The sequence below is a fragment of the Camelus dromedarius genome, chromosome 9 (genome assembly GCF_036321535.1).
Source record: "Camelus dromedarius isolate mCamDro1 chromosome 9, mCamDro1.pat, whole genome shotgun sequence".
NCBI lineage: Eukaryota > Metazoa > Chordata > Mammalia > Artiodactyla > Camelidae > Camelus > Camelus dromedarius.
In genome coordinates, this window is record NC_087444.1 from 31,994,765 (window position 1) to 32,021,660 (window position 26,896).

The window sequence follows — 26,896 nt, forward strand, 5'->3', positions numbered from 1 at the left end:
CAACAAAAAAGCCAAGAGACTTGAGCCTGTCATGGAAGGTTCTGGGTGTCAGAGTCCCACATCATCCCCAGCAGCTGGCAACTCCCATGCTGCCAGATAAGGCTAAGGAGGCCAGGGCCCCCTCCTGGAGGCTTGTCCTGGGCCCAGCCTTGAACTCACTGGGGCTCACCTCATGATGAAGTTGTGTCCATCTACATCTGGCCCATAGCCAGAGCCTCGCAGGTTGCCGGAGTTCCCCACCACGGCACAGCGCCGGCACTGGTGAGGGTCCCGGAAACGGTAGGGGTTCTCGCCTGGTACTATCTGGAATAGCTTCTCCAGCACCTCGTTGGTGTTGTGTGACTTGAACTGGGGCTGCAACATCTGTGGAGAGAAGGAGGGAAAAAGGAGGGGGGACAGAAGGGGAGGGGGTGTGAGCAGGGAGTAGCTCTGCTGCTTCCCCTCCCTGCCCTCACCCTCCAAGGTCTAAGCCGCATGGCCCCCTACTGGGCTCTGTCAGGGAGAGGGAATCCTCTCTGAGCAGGGAGGACCCTCCCCCTCAACAACAGTGTGGTCTCCCTTCCCCTGCCCTGCTAGCAGAGCCCCTCTGAGGCACTGCATGGGGCTTAGGGGTCAAGGCGCTATTCAACGCATTCTGCAGGTTCTGCAGGCCTGTGCTGTGAAGCAGAGGAACTTCCTGAGCTCGTCATGCATGAAGAGGCCTCTACTCTGCTGTCCTGTCGGAGCAGCTCTGATTCTCATGAAGAGTCATTTTGAGGTGCAGTTATGTGGAAAGTCCCACTGAGCTTCAAGGCCTCATTCCCAATCTACCTGCAGGGGGCTCCCCTGGGACTCAGCCCAAAGGCTCCAGGCAAGATCGGCGGGGTACCTGGAGCCCTGAGCCCTGGAGCTTTAAAAGGCAGAGAGGCACCCTTATTCTTTCAAAATCAGAATGGCTGATATGAAGCTAGTCCCCTGCACCTCCCACCACCAGTGTTGCAAAAGACCATGAAATGAGGCCAGGGCAGCACTAAATGCCTACAGTGCCAGGCAGGAAACACACAGAAGTGAAGATGCTGGTGGGGTCTACAGCAAAGGAGTCCCCATCAAAAAGGGGTGATTTCGGCCAATGGTTGCCTTGTGAGCCCAGAATGACCTGATTTTCTGGTTTTTCAATAGAAGCTGAAAATACGGATTTCATGAGAAATATCTTAATTCCTAAATGATGGTAACCAATGAAAATAGTTTAAAAACATTGAGTGTGCTGGGCTTGGCCCCCAGGCCACCAATCTGTAGGGTGGAAACTAGGGCTTTAAAATGCTCTGTGGTTCAAGCTATAACACCCTGGGTTTGCAGCTGAGCAGGAGCTGCTCAGGGAACAGAATACATGGAGAGGGTGGGTGGGCCTGCTTTTCTGCTTCTTCTCTGAGCACAGGAAGGGTCCCTGAGCACAAGAACATGAACTCAGTGTAGAGAGGAAGCTTAGCTGTGAGACAAAAATTTCTAAGTTCACAGCAAAAGGGGGTGACTGTGGGGAACAGCAGAGAAGTGGCTTCTGGTGCTTAAACATGCTAGTTTTTAAATAGTCCTGAGTTCCATCCCGGTGGGCAGGGGGCCCAGCTGGCCTCTGGGTCTATTCCTGCAAGAGGCCTGTTCTGGCCCTTGGTGGTCTATGACCTTGGGCAAGTACTTAGCACTCTCTGAACCTTGATTTTTCCCATAAAATGAGGGCTGTGACTACAAGTAATGGGCAGGACCCTTCAAGGGCTCCAGGATGTCACAGGAGGGCCTATGGGGCTACTGGTGACCCCTGATCTATAGACTCTCCATTCTTAGGGACTCTGACAAGTCTGGGCCAGGAAGCAGAATCTGTGAATTGCTCTGATAAGCTGGATCGCACAAGTTCATCCTCACAGCTGCCCTGAATGTGAGAATAAAGGGGCATCATCATCCTCCCCATTGGCCAGCTGGGAAAACAAGAGACCATGAACTGCCTCCCAAGTCCCCCAGCAGGGAATGCAGGCAGGTTAAGTACTGACACTGCTCCACCTCTGACATGGGTGGCAACCGATGGCCTTGGCAGAGCCTAGGGAGTGATGGTCCAGAGATGACAGGGATGAGGTGAAGGGAGTTAGAGCAGCAGAAAGGTGACGGAATCCAGAAGAGCAGGGAGGCTTGGGCACACCTGTCCCTTCATCCCCTCTCCTTCACCTCCCTTACCCTCCAGAGGAGTTGACAATGCTTTCTTATCCCAACTCAGAAAGAAAGTCTTTTCCAGCAATTGTAAAGAACCGAGTGAGTGGTCCTCATGGTGTTTAAAAATTATTTTCACCCAACAAATAAGGATACTTTTTAAAAAAAATCAGGACTCCTGGGTTCCCTTAAAGGGTCAGAGGATCCAGCAGTGATGGGTTGCCTCCCTGCAAAGCAATAATCACTGGAGCTGAGTGATTTATGAAGGGCGGGCTTTCTTCCTGTTGTCATGGTCCTCACTTCCCGCCATCTTCTCCCTAGAGACCTGCTTTTCCTGTCTATTTTATCTTCCTGGCCCAGTAGGCATTTCTGGTCTATGTTTGGCCCCTGAAGACACTAGAAATTGTTAGTTCTCGCTTCTTCTAGGCCAAAACTCACTCTGCCCTTCAGAATCCGTGACCATAGTAGCTATCTCAGGTCCAATGGACCTCATACTCTTTCAAGGCTTTGGGGGCCAGAGGACAGACAGCCCAAATCCAAGAGGGGGTTGGTCTATGGGTGACACCTGAACAGGGGGGACAGAGTCCTGGAGAGGGGGCAGCAAAGGGGAGGCAGGTGGGGCCACAACTTTCTCACCATCCACCACCTCTGGACATCCGGGGGCAGATCCATGTTCTCTCGGGTCCAGACGGGGGAAATGTTGCTGTTGAAGTGGCTATCAAACCAGTCGGAGGCACCAGCATCGCCCATGCAGCGGGGGCAGGCACAGCTCTTGCCTGCAAGCCCCTCCTTGCTGAGGCGCTGCAGGCCGGCATAGCCAGGCACAAGCTTCACCCGGTGGGTCCCACCCAGGGCGCCCGAGTCCAGGTAGGGCAGGGTGGCCATGCTGTGGTGGGAGTAGGTGAAGAGCAGGGACATGATGAACACCAGCAGGAAGGCCACGGAGAGGAACCACACCCGCAGGGAGCACTTCATGGTTCGGCGCCCCGGGGAACTGGGCCCCCAGCCCAGCAGTCAGGCGGGTGTCACCGTGGCCAGTCCTTTCCCAGTCCGATGATGGGCCAGCCACAGTGTACCCTGCTTGTTCTGGAAACACATGCAAAGGGCATAAGGGCACGTGCCGAGGAGGGGACAGTGGCAAGGGTCCCAAGCCACGCCCTCTCCCAATGTCACAAGAAAGTGCCTGTCCCTAAGCCACCCAGGCCCTGCTTATAGCTTCATTGGGTCTCTCTGTCACTAGCTGGGCCACAGAGGCTCTGCTTCTCCTGGAGCCCTGGAGACGGGGAGGTCAGTCCATCCCAGCCCTCTAGTCCCTTGGGGTTGCTGGCTGCCAGCTCCAGGGGTCCCCCTCTTTGGCAGCTTGAAATGATCCAGTCTGGAGCATTCGGGGTCCTTGTGGTTCATGAGCAGATGCCGAGGCAGCCCCTCGTCCCCTGCAGCAGGGAAGCCCTTGAACCCCAATCACAGCAGAGAGCATGTGGGCTTCAAGCAGCCTGGAATTCATGCAAGAGTCGTCCCCACCTTGGTTGGCCCAACCCCTCTGCGAGGGAAGGGAACCAGGTCCCAATCCAGAGAGAAGAAACCCAGGAAGCTCCGGGGTTGTCTGAAAGCTCTGCAGAGACCAAGAACCTCCTTGTGTTAGGTTCTGCCTTTCTGCTTCCCATCCAAGGCACAGGCCCCTTCTCTGAGGGTCACAGCCCCAACTGTAGGTGCGTAGGGGTGGCGGAGCTCCGGCTCCTGCTGTGAGGTCCTCTAAGGCCTGGGAACAGCCATTCCTCAGCAGGGTGCTGCCTTGAATGCTGTCTGGGTCAGCTGAGCAAGTGTGTGCAGAGCTCCCGGCCAAGGCCCAGGCCTTCTTCTTGGTGCTGCTGGTTTGGGCTCGGAGGCTGCTCTGCCCATCCCCGCTCCCGTGAGGCTGCTGTCCTGCCTCGAGCTAGCAATAATCCCCTGGCGGGTTCCCCTCACTAGTCAGGCGCCAGGCTGCTGCAGCATGACCCTGAAATTGCAGAGAGGAAAAATAATGTGCAGACAGATCACACGTGCACACAGGCTCTCCCCCAGCCCCTACCCCCAAGTCCCAGAGGGGTCAGATCTGGCAGGAGAGGAGATACCCAATTAACCAAAGGGTGGACAAAATAAAGGGCTCTTTCCTCTAACTACCCAGAGATAGTGATGCTCTGCTTTCAGGCCTCAGAGGACCAGATTAGCCCACTGTCCTTACTTATTAGCCAGAACATAAACAAGTGATTTCCCTAGAGTCATAGGGAGAGTCACTGGAAAAGCCAGGTTTAGGAAGTTCTGAGTCCAGCTATGTGAGGTTAATTTTAGGTGAAACTTGAGAGAAAATGGCCCAGAGAAAAGATCGCAGGGGGCTGCAGCTATGACTCCCAGCCCAGGCACTCTCTACCCCCGATAAGAGGTAGAGAAGCCCCTCCAAGGGTGGAAGATGGAGTGGTTGGCCTGGGCCCTGGGATTTGCCCGCTTCTCTCTCTGGTGTGGGCTACAGATGAGGCATTCTTGGGTTAGCTGGGTGAACCATTAACAATCCTTCCAGCTCTAGGGTCAGGGAGAGAACCTGACTGTGTCAGGATGGAGGGGTGTTGGGCTCAGCAGCACCACCACTCAGCCCTCAGTGTAGCTGCTTTCATGTGCAAGTTACAAATCAATGCCAGGGTCCCTGGGGATATGACAGCCTGAGGCACTGTGCTACCCTGGACAAGAGGAAGGAGAAGATGTATCAGGGTGGTCTAGGGCTTGGCCCTAAGGAAAGGAGCCTGAATCCATGCCATGTACTAGGGAATCAGGGCAAAAGTCAGGGACAGGGCTAAGGGTGGAGCCCCTGAGCCCTGGCTCCACACCACAAGGAGCACTTAATCCTGACTGCTTGCCTGTCCCCACCATCTCTACTCCAAGCCCAGCCTGATCCGGTTCTGACCTGGCCCCTGGGCCTCACAACTCCTTGTTGAAAGCACCAGCTCCAGCCAGCCCTTCCAGGGACCTCTGGCTGCTGCCAGCAGCTGCAGAGAAGGCCTCTTAGGCTCTATATTCAAGAACCTCCACCACCCTGCCCCCCTTCGTGGCAGATCAAATTTCTGGGGCCAAGCCAAACCACAAAGCCACCAGGGAACGGAACTAGCACGTTCCGACAAGGAGGACATTATTCTGAGTGGAGAAACAATGCTCACAGACATGAAGGAACTTGCCTAAGGTCATAACCTCCTGAGTGGGGGTGAGATTTGAGTCTGGGTCTATCAGGTTCCAAAGCCTGCAGCTGGCCAGGGTGTAGAAAGAAGCCCATGTGTTCCTTCAACTACCCAGGGGCTCACGAGTGAGAGACAAGGAGACACAAAAGCAGGCTTCCCAGGGTCGAGTGAAGCTTTGCCCACATGCCTCACCAGGGGCTCCCAGCTCTAACCCAGAGGCCTGGTGGCACCAGTCCAATAAGCTCCCTCCAATGTTCAACTGCGCCCTTGTCAGGTCGGACTCCAGACACAGCCTTCGGTGGAGTGGTCTGTAAATAGAAGCCAGGTCACTGTCTCCTCCAGCCCCTCTTTGCTCATATCCACCCCCGAACATAAGGAAAAGAACTTGGTTTTGCAGGGTCCTGCTCTCAGTGCCCTGTGACCTGAGGAGAGCCAGCAGGAGGCAAGGGGCCTAGGAGGTGGTGACTTTTCAGGCTGAGCAAGGGATGGGTGTGAGGGGCCTCGCTAGGGAAACATGGCTTCTGGTGGGCACCCCACTGTGTCCCCCCAAGGCAAGGTTGGCAGCAGCTGGCACAGGAGGCTCTGAAGGAAACATCTCCCCTGTGGGGAAGTCAGTAACTCCTTGGGGTCTAATGCAATGAAAGGGGCATCTGCGGTAACCGGCTGCCTGTCAGGGAGAGAAGTCCCAGTTTGTCACTGTGTTTGGGAAGAGCAGAGAAGTGAAGTCATGAGCAAAAGTCCTGGCTTTGAGATCCCAAGGCTGGGCCATTTCTGGGAGTGTGAGCTGCTCCACTTGTGCTGAGGGCACTGGAGCAAGAACCATCAGGGGCCCCAGACGTGCACCAAAAATCCCAGAAGTCACCTAGCTGAGCCCTTCCATGCACCTCATTTGCTTCTGGGAAATCCCTGTGCCCTATGGTTGCACAGCTCAGTTTGATCTCTCCCCTTCACAGCTGCTCTGATCATTCACATTAAGCCCATGCAAAGCATAATATAAGTCAGGAGGAGGGCCACACTTGGGCATCAGCCCCCGCCTCTGGTGCCTGCAGAGGGAAACAGGCCAGCCTTCTGGGATCACCTGGCTGGTGTGGGCTTGTGTATTTATTCGACAGATACTTAACGGGCCGGCGTGCGGCCAGGGGGCTGGTGGGGGACAGAACACAGACATCCTGTCCACATGGAGCTTCTGGTCCAGCAGCAAATACAAAGGCATGGGGATTACAAAGTGTCATGACAGGGAAATTTCAGGGCACTGTGAGAGGGAACAGAGTGTAGACGGCTTCAGGAGGAAACAGCCTGACCTGTCAAAAACATGGCAAGAAGGCCAGCGAAGCTGGGGAGGTGTTGGTGAGGAAGGTATAAGGAGCCCAGCCACAGAAGGCTTTGAAGGGGTTAGGATTTATGATGAATCTAATGGGAAGGTCTTGAGGAGGGATGTGTCATGATCTGATTTATACTTTAAAATGGACCCTTGGAGCAAAGTTTTAAAAACTAACAGTACCAAGGGTTTGGAGAGGATGAAGAGTATTAAGAACACTCACACTCACCACTGGTGGGAAAATAAATCAGTACAATGGTTAGGAGGTTAACTGGGCATTACTTAATAAACATGGACATCAGTATATACCAGTAGTATTTTTTTTAAAGAAAAATTTAAAAACATCTTTCTCACAGAAAATATGATGTGGGAACAGAATGAGAGATTAGAAAATTCCCCCATTTGTCCTAGGCTAATTTATTTTATGATGTCCCATGTGAGTAGACATTCTCAGAGATTGTAATCCTCCTCAGGTTTGGGTGGGAACAAATGGTTTCTCACCCAAAGGTTGACTAAGAACTGATGAAGTACAAGGCTGGTGAGTCAGCCTGCTTGTCCTATTAAGCAGATTTTAAGCTTAAGTTCAACCATTACAACTGGTTGAATAGACTGTTTCATTATCCCCCAAAATCTTGCCCCTACTTGCGACAATCTATTTTTCCCTTTGAGGTTTAATTCATGAATAAGTGGATGCAGAAGTCTTTTAACGTAAAGCTTAATGAATGTTTACCTGTATGTACAAGTGTGTAACCACCAAGTATAAAATACAGGGCACTTCTATCACCCCAGGAAGTTCCCTTGTGCTCTTTTCCAGTAATCATTCACTGCTCTACCACTTTACTGAGTCCTGTCACCATAGATTAGATTTATTTGCTCTTGAGCTTCATGTAAACACTCCTGCGTGTCTGGCTTCCTTTGCTCAGTGCAGTGTTTTGGAAATTCATCCATGTTGTGTATATCAGTAGATTGCTCGTTTCTATGTTTGGACATCTGAGTTGTTTCCAGTTTTTGGTTATTATGAGTAAAACTGCCTTGACCTTCCTGTACAAGTTGTTTTATGGACACATACTCTCACTTCTCTGGGGTAAATATCTGGGAGTGGAATTACAGGGTCATAGGGCCTGTGTGTGTTTAACTTTATGAGAAATTATAGTTTTCCAAAGTGGTTGTAGGATTTTACATTTCCACTAGTAACCTATGAGAGTTCCGTTTGTTCTATGTCCTGAATAGTTTCTACCTTTGTAATTTTAGGCACCTGGGTAGGTGTGCAGTAAATTCTAGTATTTCTACTACTAAGTACACCTGAACATGTGTACCGAGAGATGTACAAGAATGTTCGACAGCACTGTGTAATAGCTGAAAACAGCAAACAACCCAAATTTCCATCAGAAATGGATAAATTGTGATACATTCATGTCATATAATAAAAATTAATAAACTCCAGTTTCAGTATCAACAGGGATGAATATGACCAAAAAACTATTATGTTGAGTAAAAAGAATAAGTCAGGGATAAATGTCCATAGTATGAGTTCATAAAAGGTTCAAAAGTATGCAAAGTGAAGCAAGACATTGTTTAGGCCTCTATACATAGATGGTGAAAAAAAAAAAAACAGATAGAATCTAGGAAACACTGTAAAATACAGGAAATTCTCCCAGAGGCGAGGAAGCTAGATAAGAATAAGGTCCTTTAGGGACTTCAGAAGTGCTGGGGGAAGCACTACTCCTTAATTCAAGTGGTAGGAACAGAGTATTTCAAATTTTTATTCTTTAAAGAATTTATATGATATATACTATTTTGAATATGTGATGTGATATTTTATAATAAAATCTAATCTTCTTTTTAGATTAAAACATTCTTTTACTCAAGGACCATTCTGGCTGCTATGTAAGATTAGCAAGGGACCAGAGAGGAGCTACTTCAATATCCCAGGCGGTAGAGGTTATGAGAAGTAGCTGGATGTATTCTGAAAGGTTTAACTGATGAGTTAGATGGAGGGTGGGGGGCGGGAGAAGAAGACCAAATCAGTGGCACAGGGGCTCATGGCCCAAGCAAACTGGTGGCGGAGGTGCCATTCATTTATACAGAAAAGTCAGGAAAGAGATAGTTTGGATGAGAAAAAACAAGATTTCTGTTTGTGACAGGTTAAATCTGAGATGCCCTTTAGACATCCATGCAAAAATGGCAACAAGCAGCTGGACACACACATCTGAAGTTCATGGATGAGGTCAGAGCTGGAGGAATGCCTCTGAGAGTCATGAGAGCACAGCTCATTTTTAAAACTACAGGAGCAGGAGAAGCTGTCAGCAGTGACCTTCATAAATGCTGGTTCAGAGGTATGGAGGGGGTGAAAATCTGAGTGGATGAGAAATGTCCAACAAGTAGATGAAAAGATGCCCGACATCATTAGCTATCAGGGAAATACAAATCAAAACCACAATCAGATACCACTTCCCACCCACTAGGATGGCTATAATCAAAAAGTCATATAATAACAACTGTTAGTGAGGATATGGAGAAATTGTAACCCTCATACATTGCTGGTGGGAAGGTGAAATGGTGTAGCTACCTTCAAAGACAGTCTGGCATTCAAAAGGTTAAATATAGAGTTACCATATGACTCATAAATTCTAATCCCAGGTATACTCCCAAGAGAAATGAAAATATATATCCACACAAAAACATAAACACACACAAAACATATATACAAATGATTAAGTGGACCCAAAGTTACATCAACTGATAAGTAAACAAAATGTCGTATATCTATACAATGGACTCTTATTCAGCCCTAAAGAGGAATGAAGCACTGATACATGCTACGTGGATGAACCTTGAAAACATGGTGCCTAGTGAAGAAAGCCTGACACAAAAGACTATGCCATATGATGTGACTCGTTTATAGGAATTGTCCAGAATAAGCAAATCCATAAAGTAGATTAGTGGTTGCCTAGGGCTGGGGTTTGGAACAGATGGGGAGTGACTGCTAATGGGTATAGAGTTTCCTTTTGGGGTGATGAAATGTTCTAAAACTGTCTGTGATCTAAAATTGCATAACCATGGGAAATACACTAAAACCTACTGCCTTGCACGCTTGAAATGGGTGAGCTGTGCGGTATGTGAATAATATCTCAATAAAGGTGCTACCAAAAAAAAAAAGAGAGAATAAGACAAAGCAGAATGGGAGATATTATAGAATGTTTGTATAACGGTGGGGATGGTTCAGTAGAGGGAGAAGTTAATGCTTCAGGAAAAAGAGAGGCTAACTAAGGAGCAAAGTCCCTGAGCAGCAAGAACAGGGTGGGAGGTGGGGGAAACCAGTGCCCACACGACTAGGGTCAACCTGTGCAGCAGGAAGCGAAGCAGAGCATGGGCATAGGCACAGGCAGGGATGCATCCGGGGGCAGGAAAATGAGGAGGGTCTCTCTACTGTTGGGGTTGGAGTTTTACAGAGATCAGATGTGAAACAGTCCTCTAAGAGAGAAGGGGAGTAACAAGGGAAATTTAACAGAAGGCAAGGCAATGCCAGGGACTTTCCAGAGGTCTGTGGTCACAAATTTAGCAAATTTGGTGAAACATTTAACGACAAAGATCTCCTGAGTGGCTAGTCGAGCTCAAGATGCTGAGGCTGAACAGAGGAATAGGAGACAAGAATCCAGAAGGTCAAGGGGCAGCCTTGAAGAATGTATGGTAATTTACCTCCAGTAGAGCCTTCTATCAATCAGAGGATGCATGCTTGATCAACTTCGCTGATACAAGGAATCAAGGGAAGCTAAAGGAGACCCTTGCTGGCTTGTAGGTGGAGGAGAGAAAAAGTAGGCATATGGGATTGAGCAGCAAATCTTGCCCCAAAGGAGGAGAGGAGGGGCTGGGTTTTGGAGGCTAGTGTGGTTTTAGAGCCAGTCTCCGGTCAATTCCCAGGAGACAAGCCATCAAATTAACCTAATGAAGCACAGGATAGCACAGCCTCAGACCAGCACAGCTGAACACAATCTTCTTGGCAGGCAGAGAAAAGAAATGTCAAAATAAGGCTCAGAGGATGGGGGAGGGAGATTGCTTGAATCTGCTAGGGGTGTGGAGAAAGAAAAAAATCCCAGCCCAAGACGCTGATAAAGCACCTTCTTTCCACCCACTGACACACAGCCTAAGGATGTGTCCCAGTAAAGGCATCAAACCACAGATTAGTACTCACATTGCATGATGCTTTATGAGCTTCTGAGCACTTGCAGGCATAGCCTCTCATTTGGTATGCAGAGAAGTCCCATGATGAGCTGAATGAGGTCAGCCAGGCGGTAAGTGACGGAGCTTTAATACTATTCCAGGTCTGATGGCTCCAAGGCCAGTGGTCCTTCCACAAGTGCTCACTGCCTTCCAGAGAGGCTTTTCTCACTAACTGGGGTTCCCTGTGTCCCAGAACCCTGCCAACGGAGCAACCCAGCAAACTCCCTGCTTTCTGAGTGCAGCAACAGCTGACCCTGGCAGAAGATGCCCTAGGTCGTCAGTCAATATCTGGAGGAAGAGACCTGACAGCCCCTCCCTCACATTCAGCTGAAGCCCAGAGAGGCACTCCATGATGTGTCTGAGAACTGGCTGCTTCACCTCTGCATGCCTGGCTAACTGAAGTCACTGCATTGCAACACGCTGGCCCAGCCTCTGGCACAGACCCCTCATAGCTATCCTAGTGACTAAGGCCTCCTCGCTTCCCAATTACAACCCCTCTGGCAGCCTCTGCCTTGGGAGCTCCCGCTTTCCTGCAGGATACCTCACTTTGATTTACTGTCCAGCCTGAGATCTCAGCTCCGGTACTTCTGATGCTGCCCAGAGTGAGCAGCCAGGAAAGCAGAAAGCAAGAGCTAACAAATTTCTTCCAGCCTATGATCATCACTCTGGCTAACTTTCAATGAAATCTCAGAGAAATAAACCATCAGTCTTCATCGCAAGAGAATGGATGTTGAACTCTAATAGGTTCTAAGGGGAGGGATGTTGGGCTGTGAGGCACGGGGAGGGGATAGGACAGGGGGACAGCTGAGATGTGGGGTCCCTGCTGTACTCCACACCTGCCCCCTAAAGGAGCCCCAGTGTGGTTTTTTGGTGTCTTAAAGGGGGGAAAGCCCAGGAATTTGTTATACATATCTACAGTGGGCAGGAAGCAGTCTAGAAAAACAACTCTATCTCAGTAGCAAGGCAGACAAAGCCAATCAGAAATAGTTGGGGATAGGGGAAAAGATAGGGCAAGGAATAAACAATTGTTTAAAGAACAGAACCATCCATGTGATGAAGGCCAGAGCTGTTCCTGTTAAGTTTCTGTGTCCCATTGACCAGAGTTAGCAGCCAGGAAAGCAGAAAGCAAGAGCTAACAAATTTCTTCCAGCCTATGATCATCACTCCAGGGATTTTATCCAGTCTGGTAGTTTTTTCTTTTCTTTCTTTTTTTTTTTTTAAGTTTGGATGGGGGTGATTAGTTTTATTCATTAATTCATTATTATTATTTTTAAAGGAGGCACTGGGGATTGAACCCAGGACCCTGTGCATGCTAGGCATGCACTCTATCACTGAACTACATCCTCCCCCAGGTAGTTTTTTCTATTTAACACATGAGTATAAACCTTTATGTATTTGGACTTACATTTATCTTTGTGTTTCCTCTTTACTAATTTTTCTTTAGTTCTTTTTCCTTTTCCTGACTTCTGTTGGATGGACACACTACCCTTACTCCCACCACTTGTTTTTCCTCCTGGCTTGGAAATTATATTCCTCTTCTTTCTTCGTTTAGTGGTTAACTTGTTAGCATATATATATTTTCCTAATGAAGTCTAGTTTTCAGCAGCGCTATTCTCTTTGACAAGGCAGAAATTTGGTGTGATTTAAACCATGAAATTCCCTTCTTTATTTTACCTTATTCTTCCTTGATAATGTGGTCAACAACTTTAGTTTTCCTTTTTTAAAAATTATAAGACAGACTAGCTACTGGATTTGTTTGTGTGTTTTGCCATCTGTGGCAGACACTGTTGGTTGCCTACCAGCAGCCACTCCCCCTTCTTTCCTGCCAACAGAATCCTGATTTTGTTCAGGTAGCAAAGGACTCAGTCCCAGAAGATGAGGCAAGCCTTATCAAAGCCAACCACATTAAACCTGTTTCCTTTTACCAGGAATTCGTGTAAGGATGAACCAGCTCAGGCCAAAGAGACATAAGATATCTACTGGGGACTTCTTGAAAAGATTCTCCTCACCAAAAAAGATGCACATTAGAAAGAACTTCCTTTCTCTTAGAATCTCCCTGCCTTCCTGCTTGGGATGCTATAGGACAATATGATACCTGGAGTGCAGCAGCCATCTCACAACCACGAGGAGAGCGATCTTATATCCTTAAGATAGCAGAGCAGAACAAAGGAATGACCCAGCGTCTTTCATGTCAATGCTGGACTGCCCTACCCTGAATTCCCTACCTCCACACTTCTCATTATAAGCTAATTAAATACTTTTCTAGAGTTTAAGTCAAGGTGCATGACTTAGGCATCCTGATATACTGTCTATAGTTTATTAAATTTACCAACATGATGTGTCAATTTGTGTTCAGTGTTGGTGCTAGCAACCTGCTCCTCCCCCAGAGTCTACATTTCTTCCTACTAAAGTAATATACTTTTAGTAGTTCTTTTAGCAAGGATCTGTAGATGATAAAATTGCCTTACCACATCCAGAAATATCTTTTTGTTGTTGGGGGTAGAGGTAGTTAGGTTTACTCAATTATCTGTAGAGGAGGTACTGGGGATTGAACGCAGGACCTTGTGTGTGGTAAGCATGCGCTGTACCACTTGAGCTATACCCCCCTAGAAATATCTTTATTTCACCTCATTCTTGAATGATAGTTGGATATAGAATTCTGGCTTCCCTAAGCTATTCCTCTATCATCTCTGGCATCTAATGTTCGTGAGATGTGGTCTGCCAGTCTGACTGTCATTTCCTCAAATTCTGTCTTTTTTTCCTCTGGTAGTTTTTAATATTTTCTCTTTATTCTTATCTGCAGTTTCACTATATTATGTCTAGATATTTATTCTATTTTGCATTCATGTTGTTTCTTCAATTCTGGAATTCTCAGCCATTATCTCATCAAAAAAATTTTTTTTGCCATTTTCTTGATTCATATCTGGAATTCCTACTAGACACATGCGAAAGCCTGTCACTCTGTCCTCCACATCTGTGCCACATACTAGACGACTTCCTCAGCATTAGCTTCCAATTCATGACTTCCCTGTGTGCAGGCTACAGTTATCCATTGTTTAAAATTCTAATTACACTATTTCTCACTGCTAGAACTTTTAATTTAAAATTTTCATATTTATGTATTCTTTTTTCTTTCATAACTTCCCTTCATTTTCTTTAATGAATTTCAAATTTCCCTATTTCTTTGAGGATCCTTAACCTACTTCTATCAAAGGTATTTTCTGATTACTCTGTTATTTTCATTTCTTCTGGGGTAAATTTCTTTGATTTTTGTTCTTTTTCTTGTATTAGTTTTCCTCACGTGTTTCTGAATGTCAGTGTATAAGCTCAGCCCTCCCTGATCTGGGGGGTTTTCACCTTTGCCTCCCCAGGTCCTCCTTTGGGTCTCTTGGTCTAGAATCAAATCTTGTAGCAGTAGCTTAGGTTAGTCCAGGCTGTGAGGTTCTGTCTTCTGGGTAAGCATATTCATAATAAGCCACAGCCCCAAAGAATGGGTGACAACAACTGTTTGCAGCCTACTTTCCCAGCCCCTGGTTTCCAGCAGTGTACTAGCTTTAATTCCATGCTTTGTGTCCAGCACATAGCTCTGTCACCCCAGATTTCTAGCTGCTTCTGCCTGCATCCAGACTCAGAGGCCAGCATCCCTGCAGCTTCTGCCCTGCTTTCCCCTGTGTGTTCCTGTTCCATTTCTCCTCACACGGATGTTTATCATTTTATGTGTGGGGAGGGATAGGGAGCATAGGGCTATTTTTTAGAATTTTGTCTTTTTATGTATTCCTGCTCTGTGTTTAGAGCATAAATTTACAGTGCCATCTTGACCGGATGAGTTGGATTAAACTATTTGTACCCAGGAACTGGGGATCCTTGCCAATATGAGTCTCCTGAGAAGGCCTATCAAATCATCTCTAACGAGATTCACAGAACTCCAGCCAGCACACAGAGGGAAGCCACTGAGACAGCCTGGGGTATGCTGATCAAAAGTCCCAATTAAAACGGCTCTCCCATCCCCACCCCAACTTCGTTCTAGTCCACAGTGGGGTGAGTAGGGGCAGGAGCAAGCAGACAGGCAAACAGGATCTGTCAGATGTGGTCTGGCCAGGCTTTCACTGAGGAAGTCCACCCCCGCCTTCAGCCCCTCTTCCACACCACTTGAGCATTTCCCAGTGTTTCACCTGGCCAGGGAAGCATGCATACTGGCCACACGGACACCTTTGATGAAAGGCCCACCTGACTCACTTCAAGTCCCCAGCCTCTCTTTACTTTCAGTTACATCAGAACAGCAGTGGATTCGGGAGCCAAATTCTAGTCCAGGCTGTCACTAGGCAGCTAGCCACTTCTTTCCCCCCAGGTCAAGGTTCTTGAATAATCAGAAGGCTAACCCACCCTGACTCTCTTCCTCTCAGCTTATTCTCCTGCTTCTTCCTCCTCACTAGCCTGTTGACTTCCAAGCCACCGCAATCTACTTTCTTGACTCGGATCCTTCCTTACTGGCTTCTTTCAGTGGCTAATAGATTCTGAAGGTTCTGCCCTCAGCCCTTTTTCTCCTTTGCCTCTCTGCTGTGCCTCATCCCCTTCCAAATCTAAGAGCCTGCCCTTTTACCTGGATTCTGGATGTACATTCTCAACTGCCTCTTTAGCCATGTAGCATTTCAGACTTAACAAATACATCATCTTCCTGAATTCAAAAGCATATTACACAGAGACATGGCACTCTTATTCATGGGGCTGTGGCCAGGCTCTTTAACACAGCATCCAGAGATCCTAAAACCAGGACACCCTCCTAAGCCTCATCTCTCACTGTGCCCTATCCTCTAGGGATTATAAGCTAATTTGGACCACAGTCTAAATCTGGCCCGTATTTATTAAGATCCTACACGAAACCTAGAAAGACACAGACATTATCCCCTTCACTTAAAGTCTAAGTGTACAGAAACCATGTTATTTAATTTATTATCTAGCACTGGCCTACATATAGTAGGAATCAAAAAATAAATATTTGTCCAACTGAGTATCATCTCAATATATAACCCTAAGGTTATAAGAAACAGAAGAAATAATGGTAATGAAAAAATACTTTGAAACTATTTTTATAAATTATATAAGGATGGAGATAGAGGTGATAATTATATTAAATCCCCACTCTTCCAGCTCTGATATTCTAGAAGTGAAAGCTTTCTCTAACTTCTCTTGGATCACCAAGAAACACGAGGCCTCAGGTATAAACCAGACTTATCAAATTAGAGGCAATGAGAAAGGTGAATGTATAAAAACTAAAGAAGCTACCTGGACAGTGGGAACAATTCAAGTGCCTGCTCTTAAGTTTCGGTCAGCAAACACACACCAGGGCTGCTAGAATGGGACTCTCTCTGGTCACTTCCCTAGCACCACAGGCTGCTGGCTAAGTCCTCCCTAGCTTAGACTCCTCAGATCTCACCACTGTTCACCCCAACTCAAAGTCCCTTTCCAGTCAAGCCTCCCAAAATGAAGAAAGCACCTAGAAAAACTTGGCTTCATATTCTGGTTTTGCCACTTGTTGGCTATTAACCATTTAACTTCTCTGGTCTGTGGTCTTATCTGTAAAATGGGAGTATCACCCATCTTGGAAGGTTTCTGAAAGGATGAGAGCCAGAAAACTCCCAGCACAGTGCCTGTGCTGCTGGGTCGGGCAGGTTGAGGGTCATGGTTCTGTTAGCCCCAGATCCAGCTTGGCCAACTCTCTGGTCTGGAGTCCCATGATCCAGGATAGGCATCACACGTTCCTCAGCACCCCACTCCAAAACCCCCTCCTCAGCACCTCCAGGATCTTGCTCCAGAGTTTCCTTCTCTGCCTAACAACAGGCACTGCCCGCCCAACCCCAATGACCCCTCACAGTGGCAGCTTCCACAGGGCTGAAAGCCACAGACATTAATCGACATAGAAGACTGGGAAAAAATCTAAATTTCTTTGGAGACTTTTGAAGGAAGTGGGGAGTGAGATGAATAAATAAATGGTAGACTGGGGCAAGCCAGAGATGAGTCTGGAGAACTGAGGTCTAGACCTTATTGCTCAACTCTGCCTCCCAAGGGCAATTAAAGTTGACCGCACTGCCTTCCAGGGTCAGGGGACTAGGGTGCTTATAGTCTGCTCAGATTTCCTTTAGAGATAAGGTTCAAAGCACCAGGTGGCTTGGCTATTCATCACTATTTATGATTTGGATCTCAGGCATACCAGAGATGGATAATGAAGAGCTGCAGAGAAGCTGCTGGGCCCTCCTTTTCCTTCTGTACTTGTCTGGATGTCTGGGATGTTTTGAATCTCAAGAGGAAATCAGAGGATGCGTTCATTCAGCAGATATTCATTGCACCAGGGAACAGCAGACCACACGGGAAGAGCCCCCGTCCTCTCCCTCCTTGTATAACCGCATCACTGACCCCTTAGTGAAGCCCATCTTTCTCCAGCCTTGCAGCTCCTGCTCTGTCAAGGAGCAGAGCAATGGGGCTCCTCTGTTTTGAGGACTCCCCTCCAGCCTGCCTACCACCCAGGGCTCCTTAGTTTTGTCATCCAAGCTCTCCCTATGAGGGCTGCCCTTCCAGGGGCAGCTGATCCCAGAGACCAGTATCCCAGGTCCCAACTGTCAGCCTCTTCCTCTAAAGAGAGAGCTGGTAACATATTTCCATGGCATATCCCAGAGGCCCTAGGAGGGGTATAACTAGAGCAGTACTCACCAGCTAGAACATTGGCAGAGGGCAGAGCCGAGGGCTTCCGTAAGGAAGAGGTGAGTCAATCCTTAACTTACAGACCCCTTGGGGAAAAGGATCATGCTTTCCATCCAACTCACTCTTATCAAAGGGACCCCTCCTTGCTCATCTCAGAAACATGGGTTAATCCAATCCTCCCAAATACTGGCTCCCCCAAACACACACAAACATCCTCTACTCTGGTGTGGGAGGACTAGTGTGGGTTTAACAGAAGGTTCAGAAGAGAGTCTCACTGTATTCCACTGCCCTCGCCAGAACTGGGGTGAAATGCAAGAAGAGTAAATGGTTTCTCCAGGTAATCTTCAACGTCATCTTCCCCAATCCACACACCCACATGGCAGGGAACCAGCCAGTAAAAACTAGGCCATTACAACCAGAGAGCTTCCTGGAACACTCCTGGGCAAGGGCTGAGAAGGAAGCTTTAGGGACTGGGGGCAAAGGTTCTCCTAAAGGAGCTGTGATTCATACAAATGGCAAAAAGAGGCAGGGTGTTCCCTCCCTAACCCCCAACCAGCCCTCTCAGATAGCAACACCAGGAATTCCTGAATCTGATCACCCTTGCCTTCACCTCTGGGAAAGGAACAGGACTGCTGCTTCTGCTAAACACCACTGCCCTCGCTTGCCCCTTCCCAATCCTACATGGTGGCATGGGGCTCTGGACTGGGTTCTCCTCCTTCCACCGCAAGCACTGGAAGGTTGTCCACCCTGAAGAAAGCTGATGGAGAAGGGCTGAGCTAAGGTCTATACAAATCCTGCCAGTGCACACCTAGGGAAGGGAGAAGCTGTGCTTCTGGAAGCTTCCAGGCCAGTCTCTGCAGCTCAAAACTCTAGCCAGGCCATGGCCCAGGCCCCGAGTTGAAGGATTCAATTGAAAACTCAAGGAGCATGTATCCCTGTATCTTCTGTGGGATGGGGGCAATGGGAGAGAGAATGCCGAGGAAGAGGTCATAACCTAATCACCGGCACTGTGAACCTGCAGGAAAGGGGCCCAGGAAGCAGGGTAACTGATGCTTCGCTGGCAGGAATGCTGCAGGCCTGGAGTCTGTGCAGTCATTGCAAGCAAATAACCCAGCAGGATTCTGGGCCTTCAGCAACCAGAGGGAAGACACCAGCACTTCCTGGGTGGCACCCTGGGATGGACTTGGCCCAAAGCTCCAAAACACAGGACAAGCTCCAGCCCCTAGGTATGCTGACAGAGCTGATGGGATGAGAGGGCCCAGAAAAATCAATGCTCCCTGAAAGCACAGCAGCCCCAGTTCTGGGGTTCTCCCCTCTCCCAGCCTGAGGGGTAGTCAGGAACAGCACACTCACTCTGCAAGGGCCAGTGTCACACTTGGAGGTACAAATGAGAACAGGGCTCTCTGTCCTCAGCCTCAGGAATGTGCCAACCTCTCTCTCTGGCTGGTGTGACCTCTGGCTAGAACTTTTCAGTCCTCGTGGCCCAACCAAACAACCCAGGTGGAAAGTCTGCCAGAGCCTCTGGGACCGGGCAGTATCATGAAGGTGACAGCCCAGCTGCAGGCATGGGGGCCTACTTTGCATGGAGCAAATTTCTCTGAAGGGTTCCCACCCCACCAGAGAGGGGACAGCGGGCTGTAACTGACAGCAGACAACTTCCCTCTTCCTACCCACCCAGCCCCCACATTTCCTTATGAAGCGGCGGTTCTTTTGATTTCTTGTGGCTTCATCTGAGCTTTAGGTATGAAATGGGAGCACCATGTGTGCTGGCAGTTTAGAGTGTGGAGACCCACCTAGCTCCTGGGCTCCACTCACATGCCAGGCAGGAGGCAGAGGTGGTGCTGCAGGCTGGAAACTCCACTTTGCGGTCAGGCGCTTATCTTCTTCCTTCATTAAGACTGGATGACTTCAAAGTGTTCTTTTTGTTTTATTTTTAAACCAGAATAATCTTTCCCCCAACCCACATGAAAACTTCCATCAACCAGGCCAACTTGTCAGCTTCTATTCTTGTGGCCCATTGGGAAGTAGGAGCCAGGGGGTGAGACATGTACAACTCCTGCCAAGACTGGATGCTGGAGAACCACCAGCCCTTTATGGCTGCTTTTGGGCTAAGCTGGGGCCTGAGCACACGGCAAGAGATGGGTCCTATTACAAGGCTTACTTAGAATAAATGAGGTGGCACTCTTATAGGTACTGTCATGTAGGTGCCAAGCCCCTGTGGTCCTAGGGAGGGAGTCATTCCCTCAGAGCCAGTCAAGCCTGGGTAGAGAGGAAGATGGGACAGGCACTTGGCTAGTAGATGGCCCAGCTGCCCTGGAGAGGACTCACGGTGTTTTGAGTCCTAGGGGTCCTTAGATGATGAGATAGATCAGCGCTTGGAGACCAGAGACTCTGGCAGAAAGGCATGAAGAGGTGCGCTGGCCCTAGGAGTGGGTATCTCCAGTAGGGAGAGTGCCCCAAAAACCCTGGAAACAAACCAATAACCTGTACTTTGTGAGCCAGACTGTTTTCATTCTTCATACACCCTATATTTAGCTTTCTTTCGTTTTCCTCTTATATTGAGTAATGTCTTTTGAAAAGGTCAGCCTGTGGCAGCTATGCTAATGGAAACCCAAAGGAGGTGTCTGCATCCATGCCTGGACGAGGAGATTAAAGGGAGCAATGTCCCCTCTCTCCCCAAGGACTGGATGTAGAGAGTAGTCCAGAGCTGAGCCCCTTACTCAGCCACTGGAGTCAACATTCCAACAGGAACCTTGGAAGTTCCAGTTAGAGGCCCTGAGATCATGCCCAGTCTGGTGCCACAGGGTAACTTCCAGCACCAAGCCTGCAGGAAACACCCCTGCCCTATGCCCCTACTATTCCCTGTATCATGAACATTCAGCTCCAGGAGGCAGAGAGCAGATGGTTGGTAAACTGGAGAGCCTAGCACAGACCTGCTTTCATTCCTCCCTTGCTGTGGCTGAGCCATCTTCCTTTTCACTGAGGAGCTGATAATAAGCTGCAATGGACTCAGGCAGGACCCCTGGGAGGAAAGAACATCCCCAAGGTTGTTAGGTAGGTAATCTGCTTCACCATCCCAGGAAAGCGGCAATATCAGCTGCTAGGAGGAGGGCAAAGGTAGCCTTCTCCTTGCCCTGCCTCTGCCCCCCACCCCAGGTGAGAGGAGCCAGGGTGAGAGAGCAAGGGGCCCTCCCCAGTTCCATCCTCAAGGACCTAGCCTAAATTATACACTCCCTGCTAAGATGATATCTGTCATGACATGCATTACTATTGTCAACTTTGCAGGAATGTGGAGGGGAAGAATGTACAGACTGGGGTCCATGACAATGGTCCCCAAGGAGTGGTCTCTGTTGGCAGGCTTTATTACGTATCTTAGGGTTACAAGGGGATGGCCTACATGATGGTGCTTGTTTGGGGCTTGAGCTATGCAGGGGTGACCTGAGGGTCATGAAGATGTGGGGCCCAGGGGCCTCCTTTCAAGCCCCCTGCCTGTGAGACTGGGACATCCCAACCCTAACACGTGTCTATGAGTTAGCATTTTACAACGAACTCTGGACTAAACCCAGATGACCTCAATTCCAGGACTGGCTCTGCTATTCGGCTGTTGTGTCTTGGCAAATCGTACCTCTCTGGGCCCCACGTCCTCCATCTGTAAAGTGGGCATAATGATGCCTGCCCTGTTCATCTCAAGTCCCTGTCAAGATGAAGCAAGCGATGACCGTAAGCTGCAGAGCAGTATGTACCTGAGGTATCATTGAGTCTCAGCTTCACAGAGGGGAAGGAAGCAGGGACAAGAGCAGACACTGTGCCTAAGCCTGAGGGAACAGAAGGTCTGGCCCAGGCTGGTGCATCACTGAGAACACGGCCCCAGACAGAGACAGACAGACAGGGGAGCCTCTGGGAGCCAAGCATGCGGGGCAGACAGAGCACTCTGGTCAGTCTGGGTTGGCAGACAGTTGAGAAGAGAAGACTGGCTGTCAGCAAATATCTGAAGGGCAGGAGGAAAGATGTATGAGGAGATGGTCAGAATGAAAGAGGAATTCAGCCCCAAACTCAGAAGAGTCCTGCCTCACTCAGTGAGCACCAAGGAGCTAGTGAGAAGCCCCCAAGCTCCCCGGACCTCAGCATCTTGTTAATATATAACTCACACTCACGGGGACAGCCTTCCTTTTCTGACCAGAGGCCCCGGGGGAGACCCACTCTAGGCAAGAACCCTGTTAGACTGAACTTGAGGTCTCCTCTTGCTAAGTTGGAGGCTTGAAGCCCAGAGCTCTTTCTATATAACACCCCATTCCTGGCTCTGCCAAGCTGGGTCAAATATCTATACCCTCACAAATTGGAGTTGACAGGAACTAAGGCCAAAATTGTGCTATCTGTCTATTTGTACCTGGAACTGGCCCCACTGTCCTGGGCATTCCCTTCCAAGGGAAAAGAAGGAGGGGTACCACCCTCCCAGCAGGAGATAACCCAATGTAATTCAGAAAGCACAGCAGCCCTAGAGGTAGGTCCTTATCCAGGCCCCAGCAGGAAACAATACGGAGGAGGGTGAGCATGCAGGAAGCCGAGGGGACAAGGGTGATAGAGAGGGGATGGAGGCAGCACCAGGGCAGAGGTTCACCAGAGCTGGGCCAGTGCCTCCTCTATTTACTGGGACCTAGTTGAACTCACACTGAGTGATGTCTCCCTCATCTCAGAAAGATGCCTGCTTAACACCATCCACCATGCAGATACCCCTGGCCACCAAGAGGAAGGGACCATTTGCCATAACCCACCTGTGTCAGCTCTTTGTCCTGTGGTCCAGGCATGAATCACTTTTGTGGATGGGCAGCTGGCCACCAGGGAGCTCCTCCCTAAAAGATGCCACTTCCTACTGGAAAGAGCCTCAGCCTGCAAGTCTGATGACCTGGGTTCTGGTCTTCATTCTTTTACACACTTATCTGAGAACATCAGGCAAATTTCTCAACCTCTACTTCCTGATCTGTAAAATGGAATGACTTGAAGACTCTAAGTCTCATTCTACACTCCAGCATTCAGTTTTGAACAAGGTAAATTAATAAATGACAATAAATCCCTATTAGTCTGTCAACAGCAGTGATTCTGACGTGCACACACAGCTCTGTCTATGGCCTCAACACATGATGTCTTTAGAAAGGACAACAGCCCCATTTTTCTTTGGGGAATCATCTCTCCCCAAATTCCCATCTCTGTGCCTGGCCAATCAGAACACCAAATGTACCCAACCACAGTACCTGGACCAGGGTTGGGTAAGGGCCCCAATTCCAAGTGGCAGTCCTGGGATGGGATGCTGAGAAGACTGCAGGCAGGCACCTTCTACCATGTGGGAACTGAAAGTGGCATCACCATGAAGAAGGGCAGGGTGAGATGGAGTTGCTTGAGCCCCTCATCTTCCCTGCATGTGGCCAGCCATAGCCTCAGGTATGACTCAACAGATTCCCTTTCATCAAGGCACTCTGAGTTGGATTTTTGGCCATTGTAATTGAACAAGTCCAACTGATACAATCTTGCACACACGTACAACCATTTTTCATTTCATTTAAAAGAATTTTAAGAGCCACTACAGAATCGCTTGCTATCTGATGCAGAAGGGCTGCCTGAATCTGGTCCTAAAACCCCATTCTTAGTAGGTCAACCCAGCTCAGAGGCCCAGGGGCCCACAGGAACAGAAGTGGTTCTGGGATTCCCTGCAATGACTCAGTTCTGGCCAGGACCCAGGTCTTTTTCCAGCCAGGGACACAGCCCAGATGTGCAGATGGTGAGAGAGGCGCCGACGTGCGTAGCATTCCTGGGTGCTCTGGGGTCAGCACTGTCTACCACCAGGGTCCCCCCAACACGGGGACAACTCAGCAGGGTGCTGCCCAGCCAGGAACTGAACTGGCTGAAGTAGTCAGAGAAAGAGAAGATGATCCTGGACATGGAATGCAAGGGGAAGTCAAGACCCTATTCCATTCCTTGTCTGGGAACAGATTTTGCAAACCTGTTTCTCAACCTGTTAAGAGTCATGTCTGGCTTCTTAAATGATGCCAGAGACTCCCCTGAACTCCAGACCTGTCTATCCCACTCATTTCTGGAAGCCTACTTTGATGACAAATTGTAGCAGTACACCAAAGTACCAAATTCACACATGTTCTAAGTGCTTCAAACATAGACTGACCTCCTTCTATATTCCCAGATGCTGGGAAAAGGACATTATCCATCCAACCTGAAACCTGGGAGTCATCTATGCCCCTTCCTTCCTTCAACATCCTTCAGCCAACCTATTACAAAGTCCACCTGCTTTTTACCAACTATATCTCTCATATTTCTACTTCCCTCCACATCTACCACCATCACTCAGTGCAAGAATATCATCTTCCACCTACAGTAACCCCTTAAGTGCTAAAGCCCCAGATCTACTCAAGAGAACCCTCCAATTCAATCTCTACAAGGAGACTGAAGTGATCTTCCCAAATGTAAATCCCATCAGATCTCCATCTCCATTCCTCCCAGCAAAACAGCCACACCTCCCAATGCTCTGGGGCAAAGGTGGGACTCCCCAACACCCTTGGCCCCAGGTCTGGCTGGCTGAATGGCAGAGTAACCCTGAGACAAAGATGGACCAGGCAGGTCTGGGAGTAGCTGCTCAGCCCAGTGTCCTGGCTGTACCCTGGGGTGATTTCCCACTCCTAGGTCAGACTGAGAATTGGCTCAGTCTTGCTAGGACTGACCCTCCCCCAGTGCAGACTTCATCTGACCACAGACAGGAATGGGAGCTGGCGGCCAGGCAAAGGAAACCCAGCTGGGCTGAAGCCAGGGACTGTCTATGTTAGGAAGAAGAGATGGAGCAAGAGCAGGGCCACAATAGACTGTCAGTATCTGTGGGGCTGGCAGAGAGAAGGCAGCTGTCGGGAGGATAAAACTCAAGGAGTCTATCTCTTCTCTCTTATCAGACTGACCCATGGCAGCCTTGCAACCTGTGGAAAACAAACAGTCATTAACAACCCTTCCCACACTTCCTCCAAGCACCAGCCAGCCTGGGAAAGTCTGAGCCCTCCAGTCAACCAGGGTGGGTCTTGGGGCCCATCTCTCTGCCAGACTTCTCCATCCTGCCCCTCCTTCTTGGGCAATGATCCAAGAAACGTTATGCTCTGCCCAAACTGGTCTCCTCAGGGCCCCAGTTGTCCCTTGTCCCTTCAGCTCCAGCCTTTGCCTCAATGCCTTCCTTCTCTCCTCTACTAAGAAATCCTACCCCAGCCCTTCCAGGTATGTTCTCAACTCCCAGTGGACCCACCAGGTGCCTGTGCTGCTGACCTGGTGCTCCCATGATCAGCCTGTGATCCAACCTTCCATGCTGGCTTTGGGGAAAAAACCTTGCTAGGACAGAGCCCAGGGCATAAGAGGGTGAGGGGACTGGGAGCAGAAAAAAAATGAAAATCCTATAGTCACCCCAGGGCCTAACCAGTGGCCAGTGTAGGAAGGGAAGAACATGATGAGAGATCAGATGGATTTTTCTGCCTGAACCTAGGACAGATCCAGAGCAAGGGTTGGGAGGTGGTATGAGGCCAATGGGAGGCCTGGGGACAGCTCCCTTGGCTGCAGGAGCCCAAGTTCTCCAGAGTGCCAGAGAAGGCTGGCTGCTTTTCTATACATCCAAGCGTGTTAGGAGGGGAAAGGTCAAGTGAATTCGGCATGGTAACATCCAGAGCACCCAGTACTGTCTCCCTGCTCAGGATATAGTGTTCCTCTGTTGGGTCAACCAATGGTTTGAGAGAGAATCTCTGAGCAGGTCTTCAAATTCTTTACTCACAGATGAGAACTCTGAGGCCCAGAGAAGGGCAGAGACTTACCCTGAGTCACACGGCACCAAACCTCCTATGAGTAGGTAAGACAGTGAGAACCCTGTATGCACTCAACCAGATTAGGCCCTGGACTGTGAAAATCATCAAGAGGGCCCCCTGACCAAACAAGCTGCTTCCCCTTTGGAGAGCCAAACAGCCCTGCCCTGAGACTCTCATCCAGCCTAGGTCTCCACCTTGGTCTCACTGGCTGCCAACAGAGGGCCTGCTAGCTCTTCCTCCTGTTTTGCACAAGAAGAATGGCAGGGGATGGGCAGGAATTGCTGGGAAGGTGGGTGGGCAGCATGGGTGGAAGAAGACACCTTCTGAAATTCCTCACCCAGGTGTGATGAGGGGTGAGGTATCTTCTGTGTTAACCACAGAAAATGCCACTTGAGAGACTTAAACTCACATTCATCCTAGAAGTTTGTCCATTGCTGCTTTAGGGTCAAGTGTGAATTGCTTTTCAGGCACTGAGGAAATCCCTCCGCCTATCAGCTGCCACTGTGGCCTTGGGCTGGACCTCCTTCACACACACTGTTTACCAGGCTCCCTGTTTATCCTGCTCCCTTTTCACAGCATCTTCCTGTCTAAGGAAGTGCTGGTGTAGGCTCCCCTACACTGGAAGAGCCTGAATGGGGTCCCCATGCCTCTCCTAACCCACTTTGGGCTTTCCCATCTCCCTTTACGCATGGTACTTGGGGTCCCCTCCTGAGCTATGCCAGAGGCCCCAGGAACCAGCCGGAAGCTGAACAGGTGTGGTTCCTGGAAAATTGGACATCTGGGACAGGACAGAACAGAGAGAAGGCCAACCCCTGGAAACTCCCTTGCAGCCTGGCCACCCTAGACTGGTCCCTCGAAAACACAACAGAGGTAGGAACCGGGAGCTCAGGGGCTCTCTCCCATACCCTGCCTTCCCACACAGCCTCATTCCTTTTGGCTATACAGTCAGAGGACTCAGCACAGGCCCAAAGAGACTTTCGTTTCCTCCTGACTCTGGTTGCAGTTCACCATCAGTATCAAATGATTGGTATTTTAACTGAACTTGGGTGGGAATGAGGGTTGGGGGGAATTCCACTGACACGTCAGGGCAAACCCCAAGCAACCCCCACAAAGAAGGAAGGAGGTTGTAACTATGTATAGTGATAGATGTTAATTAACTCGTATACATTTTGCAGTGTATAAAAATACCAAATTATTATGTTGTACACTTGAAACTAATATAACATTATATGCCAATTACCCTTCAATAAAAAAAAAAGAAGGAAGGAGGGAGCAGGAGTGGAGAAGGATGGAGCTGTGGAGGTGACAAGGGCCAGGAAGGTGACTCCGCCCCCCCATTCCCTCACCTGTGCCTCTTTCTACAATCCACCTCTCACCTGCCCCTCTTCACTTCCCCACCCCAACCACTCCAAATTCTCTTCAGCCACACAAATAAATAACTTGTTGATTCT

The 26,896-nt window shown here is 49.1% G+C and overlaps 1 protein-coding gene across 2 annotated transcripts in view; it reads right to left on the bottom strand.

Annotated features, from left to right (window-relative positions):
• The window catches only part of ST3GAL2 (ST3 beta-galactoside alpha-2,3-sialyltransferase 2), a 42,932-nt gene that overhangs the window by 9,875 nt on the left and 6,161 nt on the right, over positions 1–26,896 (bottom strand). The window contains exons 1-3 of one of the 2 annotated variants that reach the window (XM_010990289.3): positions 10,886–12,960; positions 2,809–4,168; positions 170–363 (exon numbers count right to left, since the gene is read on the bottom strand). In XM_010990289.3, coding sequence (XP_010988591.1) covers positions 170–363; positions 2,809–3,147 — 533 coding nt within the window. In that variant the 5' untranslated portion in view covers positions 3,148–4,168; positions 10,886–12,960. Of the gene's footprint in view, positions 1–169; positions 364–2,808; positions 4,169–10,885; positions 12,961–26,896 lie in introns of those variants that run through there. The other variant, XM_031458102.2, reaches the window with a different exon arrangement.